The sequence below is a fragment of the Medicago sativa genome, chromosome 4 (genome assembly GCF_051527215.1).
Source record: "Medicago sativa cultivar Bolivia chromosome 4, Bolivia_mono, whole genome shotgun sequence".
Taxonomy (NCBI): domain Eukaryota; kingdom Viridiplantae; phylum Streptophyta; class Magnoliopsida; order Fabales; family Fabaceae; genus Medicago; species Medicago sativa.
Genome location: NC_140752.1, coordinates 89,709,906 through 89,721,263, shown reverse-complemented (window position 1 = coordinate 89,721,263; position 11,358 = coordinate 89,709,906). Strand labels below are relative to the sequence as shown.

Sequence of the window (11,358 nt, the reverse complement as noted above, 5' to 3'; positions counted from 1 at the left end):
AATCATATAAGTGGCTTATTTGGAAAAAATGACAACAAAAAAAACTCATGGGATACAGCCACTTGGTACACATGTACGTACTCATTCTACTGATGCTCCGAATCTTCTCTTATAAAGTCGGCAAATTCCATATATGCTTGATTTTTCTATGGAACAATAACAGTGCACTATGCCTCCACATTACATGTTATTTTATATATATAACCAAAAATATATTAATGGAAGATATATATATAGTTGAGAAAAAGTGTATATATATATATATATATATATATATATATATATATATATATATATATATATATATATAGGGAGGGCAAAGATTAGTTTTCATATTGGCATTGTAGTTTACTTGTTTGTTCCTCTCTTTCTTTTGATTTGGCTAATAAAAGAGTTTTCTCAAGAAAAATGGTACTCTTCGTTGTTTATGTACATTCTTGAGTTAAACTATTAGAAAAAGTTGAATCATCAACAAAAATTAGAGACAGACAAATATATAATTGGTTTCTAATTTTGTCGTTTCGAACACTTAAAAGACAAAGTAATTAGAAATGAATTTCATATTTTTCCGTTGCTAATTCAACTTTTTGTACTGGTGTTAATTTCTTACATGCTACTTAATCATTCAATATGTAAGACATTGTCAATGAATGCAGGAAGAAGAGCTAGTTGATGGAAAAGTTGATTGGAGAGGAAGAAGAGCTGTGAGACACAAACATGGGGGAATGAAAGTTTCTTTGCTCGTCCTAGGTAATTAAGACCAAGAATTTCATCTTTTTCAACAAAAGAAAAGACCAAGAATTTTATGACAATATATTTTCCTTGATAGTAATAGTAACATATGAGGGTATGGGGGTGCAGGGGCGTTTGCTTTTGAGAGCATGGCAACTCTAGCACTAGCAGTGAACTTTGTGTCATACTTCATTGGGATTATGCATTATGAACTAGCAGATGCAGCTAACATGGTAACCAATTTCATGGGAGTTAGTAACTTGCTCTCCATTGTCGTCGCCGTTCTTGCTGATACATTGATCGGAAGATATAAAACCGTTCTTATTTCTGGCTTCTTTGAGTGTTTGGTAAGTTTTCATATTATATATACACATTTTATTATTGCTAATATACACCTTTCATTGACAACATTCTATATATTTATCCCAACAGTTAAATAATTTGGAAATAACTTTCACAACAGATTTTTGCTAAAAAAACTTTCAGAGATAGATTTATGTGTTATTAATTAAATTAATGATTGGATAGATAACGTGTGGTAGGAAAAAAAATGTTATTTTGAGGGGAAAAGTTAATTTACATGGAGGTGGCGTGTAGTAGAACAAAGGGTGGCAAATAGCGACCCCTTTACCATACGAGAAACAGTATAAACCCATCAAGGATAACAGATAATAAGTCCATGACCCTAGGAAAAGCAGCATGGGCAGACCAAAATTAAATTCTAACGAATCTAACAAGTTCGATCTAATTGTTGTGAGATAATTCATGTTTAGGAATAATTACTTGTAATTCAAGTAAGCACGGAATCAATTCGTGAATAGATTCATCATGAAGTTCACCATTATCATGGTGAAATCAGAGAAAACCAGAAGCTTGAAGAAGATAGAGAAAATTGTAACTGTATTATTGAATCAATGAATGAGTTTGTTACAAAGAAGCTTTATATAGTAACTTGAGTTTCTAACTAACTCACATACCTTCTAACAAACTAACAGCTATTACAAGAGATTAGCTACTCTAGGCGTGGTGTACAATAGTAAAGATGAGCCTACAATATGTAAGAAGCTTAAGAAGCAAGTTAACTTGCAGAGCAAGTTAATTGATGCAGTGCTAATGTATAATAAGTACTTTAACACCCTCCCTCAAGCTTAGCATGGTACAAATCAAGCATGTTAAGCTTGGATATGAAGGAATGAAAAGTCTTAGGTGGTAGTGGCTTGGTGAAGAAATCTGCAAGTTGGGACTGTGATTTGACATTACTTAGTTTGTTGAGGTAGTTAGTTGGTTTTTCAGTTTTTTTTTAATCGGTGTGCAGTTTTGATTTGAATTAGATTGAATATGAACGCTCCTACCTTAAATGAGAAAAATCTTTGCATGTTTTGCTCTAATTACAACCTATAAATTTCAAGTAATGGAGTCTTATTGTGAACTATGCTGCAGGGACTAGCGTTACTCACAGTACAAGCACATTACCCTAATCTGAAACCAGCCATATGCAACTTACTTGACCAAAATGCAGTGTGTGAAAAAATTAATGGCAACCATGAAGCTTTTCTCTTCATTAGTCTATACTTGTTAGCCTTTGGTAGTGCAGGCTTGAAAGCTTCTCTGCCAGCACATGGTGCTGACCAGTTTGATGAAAAAGATCCCAAAGAAACAAGACAAATGTCTAGCTTCTTTAATGCTCTCTTACTTGCTGTTTGCATTGGTGGTTCTGTCAGCTTAACTTTTAATGTATGGATACAAAACAGCAAAGGATGGGATTGGGGATTTGGAATATCCACCATTGCTATTGTCTTTGCTATGATCATCTTTGCATTTGGATTGCCACTATACAGAATTCATGCTGCGCAAAGAACTAATTGCATTATTGAGATCTTGCAGGTATATTACATTAAACTAGCGTGCAACAGCCACTAACACGGTGGTATATCCTTAAAGTTACAAAATTATATGCGATTATTCAGTTATTTGATTAAATAAATTAATAAAAACAAGTTATATATAAAATAGTTAGATTGGAAGAAAAAAAGTTGCACCAAAACTTAATATCGTTTTATATATAGAAGATATAATACGGAGATTTAATCAAATAACTGACACATTTGAAGAACCATGTTTTGTTAAATAGCTTCATGGTTTTGTTACATTCATATATAATTTTGATGAACAATGTTTTAGTTGACATTGTATATTTGATTTTAATATCTCATGGAAGCAAATTTACATATATTAAACTTTTATATTAAATTAATAGAAATGTAGAATTATTCAAGTTGTTCACTTTCCTATTCATTTTCCAGGTTTATATTGCTGCAATTCGCAACAGAAATTTGCCCCTTCCTGCAGACTCTGAAGAACTATATGAAATTGAACATGACAAAGAAGCTGCGGTGGAAATAGAGTATCTGCCACATAGAAACATTTTCAGGTTCACTCCAACTACTATCCAAAACTAACACTATATGTCACTTGATCATAGCTTAAGCACTAAAACTTATGAAATACTTTGACACCGAATGTGGCATTAACCCTGGCACGTCGATATTAGTAATAATTTGAAAAAATGAATAATTTATATAGTTAATATACACACTTTCAATCTGAAATCTCGATGCTGCAGACTGCACGACTAAAAGTGATGAGTAGAAACGCTCAAGTTTGATATTTGATTTTTTTGCATCATAAAATTGTCTTGTTGCACAGGTTTTTGGACAAAGCAGCCATTGAAAGAAAATCTGATGACTTGCAATCTGAAAAACAAGATATTCCAAATCCATGGAAACTATGCAGAGTTACACAAGTAGAAAATGCCAAAATAATCCTAAGCATGATTCCAATATTCTGCTGCACAATCATTATGACTCTTTGCTTAGCACAACTTCAAACCTTCTCAGTCCAACAAGGCTTTACAATGGACACAAGAATTACCAAACATTTCAACATCCCACCACCATCCTTACCAATCATCCCAATTGGTTTCTTAGTCATTATCATCCCTGTCTATGACCGAATCTGCGTGCCAGTTCTTCGTAAATTCACCGGCATACCAACCGGAGTCACACACCTGCAGCGCATAGGTGTCGGCCTAATACTATCCTGCTTCTCGATGGCAATTGCAGCCATCGTAGAAGTGAAAAGAAAAAATGTTGCTAGAGACAATAACATGCTTGATGCTGTTCCAGGAGTTCAACCATTACCTTTGAGTATATTTTGGCTTTCTTTTCAATACTTTGTGTTTGGTATAGCTGATATGTTTACCTATGTGGGACTTCTTGAGTTTTTCTATTCAGAGGCACCAAAAGGGCTTAAATCTACATCAACATGCTTCCTTTGGAGCTCTATGGCACTTGGCTATTTTCTAAGCAGCATTATGGTGCAAATTGTGAATAGTGCTACCAAGAATGTTACTGCAAGTGGTGGATGGTTGGCAGGGAACAATATTAACAGAAACCATTTGAACCTTTTCTACTTGTTGCTTTCTTTGATCAGCTTGATCAATTTCTTTGTCTATTTGGTAATTTCAAAGAGGTACAAGTATAGGCCTCAAGGTCCTGCTGTTAAAGGTGTGGATTCTCAATAGGGAATAGGCCTCAAGGTCCTGCTGTTAAAGGTGTGGATTCTCAATAGGGAATATATGATTAACCAATAGTAAGTTAAAAATTTATGACTTATGTTATGCTTTCTTTATTTGTCAAATGTAAGTGAAGAAATAGAGGTTTGCACGTTTGTTTTCCTTGTACGTCTGTTAAGTTAGAGGCTTTTGTTTTAAAGAAATTAATTTGAAGTTTTATTGCACCTCTTGTTTTTTTTAATTCCTAAATAGAATCATTCAAGCAATTCACTTTATTGCACCTCTTTTTTTATTTTATTTTTTATTTTTTAAATTTCAAAATAGAACCATTCAAGTAATTCACCTTAAAATATGCTTCTTACATATTTGGTTTCTGTTTTTGCACTTTTTTTTGTCAAGTAGTCTAGTTGTTAGAAATTCACCTTATATGTGTGATGTCTAGGGTTCGAACCCCAGCCTCTACATATATAATGCAACGTCTACCAACCGAACTAAGCTCACTGAGACTCCGTTTTTGCACTTATATCCACCTTTGTTTTACATTCTTGTATTCAAAAATACATTGCTGAGAGATTTCCGAAATAAGGGAATAAAGACAGGTATGTCTCTTCATGGTTTGAAGATTCAAATTACAACGATTTTTTTTCCGACAGAAATTCAACTTACAACGATGATACATGGATATCTTTAAATTTTATGTACTCATTCAACACCCCTTTTCATATTTATCTCATTTTGTACGTTACCAACTTATTGCATATATCGCCTCATTCTTTTTTTCTCTACTCCCGCCATCTCAAAATAATCGTCGTTTAAGGTTTGTGCACAATTTTTTAGGAAATGTTTAATTGTATAGATTTCAATGATAAAAAAAAGTTCATATATATTAAATTAAATTAAATTAAATGAAGAGGTATAGATCATTTGTTTAGATATTTTAGAAACTACTTATGGAAATAATATTATATTATGATATGATATGACTTGTTTGGATTAGTCTCTTAGGCTCTGTTTGGATAACTTAAAACTAACGGAGCGGAGCGGAACAGAATGGAATGGAACGGGAGGGAATGGAATGGAACGGAATAAAAATTCCATTCCATTGTTTGGATACTTTATGATGGAATGGAACTAATTTTCCATTCCATTGCTTGGAAAGTTGATGGAACGGAATGAGTTATAAAAATTTTATTCCAATTTTACCCCTTATTTAAAAAACATCAATAGGTTGCATTCTCTCCCTCAAAAAAAATAAATAGGTTGCATTCTCAACTCAGTTCAATCAATATGTTTTTATTTTGGCATCGCATGTGCAGTTCCGATAGAGGTGCCAAATGAAATTGGAAATGAAAAGTAGGGACAAAATAGTAATTATAATATTATTGTGTTCCATTCCATTGGATACACCCCAAATTGGAGGGAATGGAAAATTGGGGGAATGAGTGGTATTGGATGGAATGGGTTCCATCACATTCCATTCCATTTATTTTTCACAATACCAAACAATAGAATGTGGATATATCCCACTCCATTCCATTCCATCACTCTCCATCAATCCAAACATAGCCTTAGAAAAATATAAATTTGATGTAAGTGGGGGTGAGTGAAGACCGAAGAGGGAATATGGAAATATGCGGAGCATGTGGCACATGGACAATTGACATATTTTAAGGGAAAGAAAACCCTTGTGATTGTGACAACAACAAGGAGAGGTGATTGATACTCCGAATGGCAACATCAACAACAAAGAAGGAGGTTTATTCGGTGTGGGCGATCCCACCGGAAGACGTATGCGACCGCCTCACCAAGCTCATGACCGCCCTCCGATCCGAATTCGGTGGACCCCAGTTCGAACCCCACATGACCGTCGTGGGAGCAATAGAGTTAACCCCAGACGATGCACTCAACAAACTCCGATCAGCTTCTGAAGGTGTTAAGTCTTTCCAAGTCACCGTTGACCGTGTTGCCGCCGGCACCTTCTTTTATCAGTGTGTTTATCTCCTTCTTCATCCCACCCCTCAGATTCTGGAAACCAATGCACACTGCTGCACCCATTTCGGTTATAACAATTCAACTCGTAAGTTGTTATAACTTTTACTCTCATACTCATTTTTTACATAGAATAGACTTATAGAAAACGTATATTTTGATGGGTGGGTGGAATCAAATAGATTGTTATCATGCGCTCTATATATTCATTTTCCGATCACAATATACCTGAATGAGACTCTTTCGTCTAATTCAGATCACATTTAATAATCAAGTAGCAAAGAGTTTGGTTCCCTTCGGGCAAAGTCTTGAATTAGAGTATTGTAGTCAAATAGATGCCGAGAGAGTTTTCCCTCCTTCATATCCTTGGATTAGTTGGGTTGGGGCCTAATGAGATTTTCAAATCTCAAGGGTTTTGAGCAGAAAATTACCTTAAAGAACAAGTTGCAGATTCAAGCGCAATATGGTACGACACTTTAGTAAATCAGTCAGTTTTCATTGCGATTGAATTCATATGGCAACCCTGGTGAATCAATCAAAAAAACTTTCGTTGAAGGAAAGTATTTACTATTGTTAATCTGTTTAAGAAAAGTACTGAGGTAAAACTTCGTACTCCAATGGCGAACACTTGTCACTTCACTTGGAAGATACATCTTTGTAATTTTTAAATTTGTTTCCCTTGAGTTCAATTCAATCTACTTTCTCTTGGACCATAAATTGTTATCGGAGTGTTAGCTAATCCAATGAAGGAAGATAGATATATTGCATATTCCATAAGTGATGTAGTCACCTCTGAAGACTCTGCGGACTTGGTGCTCTAAAATCAAAGAGCATCTTTAGTTCACAAGAGTTAATGAATTATGTAGCAATAGCATTAGGGTAAAACCATACAACTTTGAGTTGTAGTAGACGAAAGAGTCTCACTAATACTACAGTGAGTGAGTTTTTTTTATACTTTTTGGCTCATCTTTTTACCAGTGTCTGTGTGTGTGTGTATTTTGAGGGTTCCACTTTGGTGCCATTAATGGCACCAATGTCACCATCCAATTCCATCTCCACCACACACACACACATCACACACATATCCCCATGCGGACCCACACACATCAACGGCCAAGATCTCCCCAATGGCACCAATGGCACACAAGCTAAGTCACTGAAGTATTTCCCGTATTTTGATAGGCTGCCAAGTACCAATGTGTACATTGTTTTAATGTGCAGCTTACATGCCACACGTGAGCCTTCTGTATGGAGATTTGAGTGATGAAGAGAAGCAAAAGGCTCAAGAAAGAGCTAATATTCTTGACGACAGTCTCAGTGGCCTGAGCTTTCAGATAAGTAAGCTTGCATTATACAAAACAGACACTGAAGACAAATCTCTTAAATCTTGGGAGAAAATTGCTGAATGCACTCTTACTCCAAACTAGCTTGCCAACACCACTTATACCATCACAACTTCACAAGTGTTGTGTACATCATAAATAAATAAAAACTTTTTTTACCTCTAATATTGTCTGTATGTCTTATAAACTGTCTGTTTTCTGCCACTGCCTTGTGTTCTATTTATATTCTGTACTCTGTAGTTTTATTCTCAGTCTTTGTACTGTGTGTAATGTACTCCAAGTAATGTTTTTATGTGACTACTAGAAGTTGAGATGTGCCATAGATGACATGACGCGGAAAACAGTTAAAAAATTTGAAATTACTCCAATTTGATAAACTATTTCTGCAACCATTATGGAGCAGTAACATAGACATGATAATGACACTAACACATCGACACTGATAAATTTGAGAAAATTAGTTAATTGAACGTAATTGTATCCGTATGCGTCGGTGTTAGACACCAACACATGTCGGACGTTGAACGCACATTTAACCAAAACAAAAGTGTTGGTGCTACACAAAGCCCCAAGAGATTTGCATTATACACTAGAGCTGTTATTCTTATATACGTTAAAAAATAAATTTCCTTCCAAGTATAATGCGATGTATAAAATGATTGGCACTCGCAATACAGATTATATATTTTTACAGTGCAATAAGAAAACACTTCTGCTACTCTAAAAAAAAAACACTTTTGTTAACCCCTTTTGTGAAATTTTTATTTTACATTACAGAAAAGCATCATATGATATATTACAATATCGAACTTCTGCCCATTCTGTCATCCAACTAAGGAGTGGTCTGAGAGGACCCTAGCAATTTTTGCACACATCATTGTGTGTCATTAAATTTGGACCCATCAACATATTATATATAGGCTTAAAGGAAAAGGTAGTAAAGAAATTTGTGGTGTAAAATGGACTGCAGAATTGTACTTCAATTGTGAATTACAAGCTTCTACCGGTAACCATTGCAATGATTTTCTTTAGAAAAAAGATGGGCTGTCAAAACTCAAGTCACCTAAAGGTGAGTGGGATAAAGACGGAGATATTACACTGTATAGGTTGAGTTCTTATGTGGTGTTCAATATTGTCAGGCTTTGATCTAGTAGGGGAAAAAATGAGGGTATGGAGGATTTTCAAGTTCTTCTAAACTGTCTAAATTTCACTCACCATCAACTTAATTCCTCGAGGCTTAGAGTTGTATAATTTGCGAACACTAGAAACTTAACTAGTAGGATGTCAATGAAGCGAGAGCGAGGAGTATTCTCTTGGTCCCCAAAATGTCATTTACCCCGTCCCCATTCCTTGTCCTGGGAAGTTCTTTCACTATCCCTACAGACCCCATGGTTCTGGTGGGAACCCTGTCGCATAAAGAAAATTCTGTAATTTTCAATCAAATGGGGAGTGAAAAAAAATTAAACATAAAACAAATAAAATATTAAGACATTATTGTGAGTCTTGTGAAAACAAATCAATTAGTGCCTTAGTATGGGAAATCAACGAACTAGTTATTGATATTTAAAACACAATTAGTGCCGAAGAAGAGCTTAACAATTTGCTGGTTTTTAAAAACATTTTGCAAAACAATGTCTAATTTGTTGAATTTTTGTATAGGCTCATAATTGTATGCTTCAATGATTTTAGGAGCAGCATGAAATGCTCAATAAGTTATCAAGTCGATTTGTTAATATCGAATAGTTCACGTGTCTTAGTTCCGATAGAGAGTGCTTAAACAAGAACAAGTTTCTTGAAGTCTCCTTTCATTCTTTGAATTCAATTCAGTTACCATTTGAGCTAAACTTTCTATTTAAGCATTTTGGTGAGAAAGGCCACTATAGGTGGTGGTGAGAGTATGACAACCTTTATGTTTGATGCATTTATGATATTAGGTCTTGCATTGAAGAACTGCAACATGTAGCATCAGTGGAAATCGTGATATAGAATCATGTTGTAATTGTTTAGTGGTCCCCTGTGGGGGGGGGGGGTTATAGTTTTCATTTTTGAAAGGAACTATAGTTTGTATTTGTACTATGCTTCTTCAAAACTCGTTGCATCAATATACATTCTTTACTTCCAATGGAGTTGGTAAATATTTTGATTTCTACTTACATCTCTTTGTAGTTATACAATATAATCAAAGGAATATGATTTTTTTCCCTTTTAACCTTGACCATTTACATAAAAGTGGTCCTAGCACTTGCATAAAACTAGTCCTTTAGCTGGATATACATATACATATTCCTTAGATCACATCACATTGAAAACCATGTGTAATTGAATCATTAATGGTTCTATTACTAAGATGATACATATACGCACTCAATAATAGAGAACATAAGAATTTCTCATTGAAAGGTTGCATATATATACATATATGCTGTCTGATGATGACACTATTCTTAACTTTAGCATTTGGACGGCTGAAGCAGGAGGCATGTGGAACCTACCACTCACCCCCAATTCCTGTGGTCCTGTCTTGGCAGATATGGGCAATTCTTCCTGGTATACAAAAATTCTTTCTTATGTAGACATAAACATAAGCATGATATTTAGATGAGGTAATTAGATGAATTAAGCCAGCTAGCTAACTAACTAAGCTAACTCCACTTGGGTTTTTTTATTGTCGGGTGAATTCTTCCGTCAAAAGTCAGAGACTAATCCCTCAAAGTATGAATATCGATTTAGGGGATTGATCTCTTCCAACAAGTAATTTTGTATATATATTGGTTATGATCACTTGAGTTTTGCAAATTTCCAATTATACTCGGATTTGTTATAAAAAATATAATGTTGATTTTTTAACACTCCATACTATACCAAATTTTAGATGTAATGTCACATATTAGATAGCATTTTTTTTTAAAATATATGTAAAAAGACGTAAACAACAACTTTTCAAGGATGCACTATCTAATGTTTTAGATAAAATACAACTGAAAATTGTCATTCTTTCCAAGTCTCCTCTCCCTCCTCACCCTGGCTCACTTGCACTTGAATCCTTTGCGGTTGGATTACAAGCTGTTGGACTAAAGAGAGAGAAGAATTTCTCTCTTTTAATCTAACATCATGCAACCGACTACATGATAAAGTAGGTTCCACTTCTCTTAGCACCTATCTTTTAGTTCTACTTTGTATTGCTTGCTTTTTCTGTTTTTATATGAGATCAATAAGACATAGGTATCACTCTCATCAATTCTTAATGACTTTGAAACAGAAAAATAAGGTTCACTTTGATGTTGGTTTGCCACGATTTTATTGTATGAAAAGTTGCATTTTATTCTTGTCAAGTGTTAAACTACTTACTCCTTGCATCATTAAGTAACTTGCAGAGCAAGTTACTAACATTAGAAAACTTGGAGAGCAAGTTTCCTTGTGATTCCATAGAACTTTATTGTACACTAGCTTTACTTGATCCAAAAGTTAGTTACAAGTTTGTTAGGTTTATGAATTACTATAAATAAGCACTGTTGTAATAACTCATTATTCAATTGAATAGAATCAGATTTTTCTCACTTTTCTCTCTTTCTTCATCTTCAAGATTCAGTTTTCACCATGGATATGGTGAAGTTTAAGATGGTATCAGAGCTCCTCTGAGCTCTGTTGCGCATCGTTTCCTTCATTCTTCTCTTTCTTCCGGTTATTTTTCGTTTCTTCTCCGATGGTGCGTAACGCCGG

General features: G+C 34.6%; 2 protein-coding genes across 2 annotated transcripts; both read left to right on the top strand.

Moving 5' to 3' along the window:
* The first annotated feature begins 576 nt into the window (after positions 1-576).
* On the top strand, positions 577-4,530 carry LOC146933515 (protein NRT1/ PTR FAMILY 4.5-like). Its single transcript, XM_085705312.1, has 5 exons — positions 577-750; positions 862-1,079; positions 2,173-2,616; positions 3,036-3,163; positions 3,439-4,530. The coding sequence occupies exons 1-5, from the start codon at positions 651-653 to the stop codon at positions 4,313-4,315; spliced, it is 1,767 nt and encodes a 588-aa protein (XP_085561438.1). The 5' UTR covers positions 577-650; the 3' UTR covers positions 4,316-4,530.
* Positions 4,531-5,741: 1,211 nt separating this feature from the next.
* Positions 5,742-7,944, top strand: LOC146933514 (cyclic phosphodiesterase-like). Its single transcript, XM_085705311.1, has 2 exons — positions 5,742-6,383; positions 7,517-7,944. The coding sequence occupies exons 1-2, from the start codon at positions 6,035-6,037 to the stop codon at positions 7,720-7,722; spliced, it is 555 nt and encodes a 184-aa protein (XP_085561437.1). The 5' UTR covers positions 5,742-6,034; the 3' UTR covers positions 7,723-7,944.
* The last annotated feature ends 3,414 nt before the right edge of the window (positions 7,945-11,358 follow it).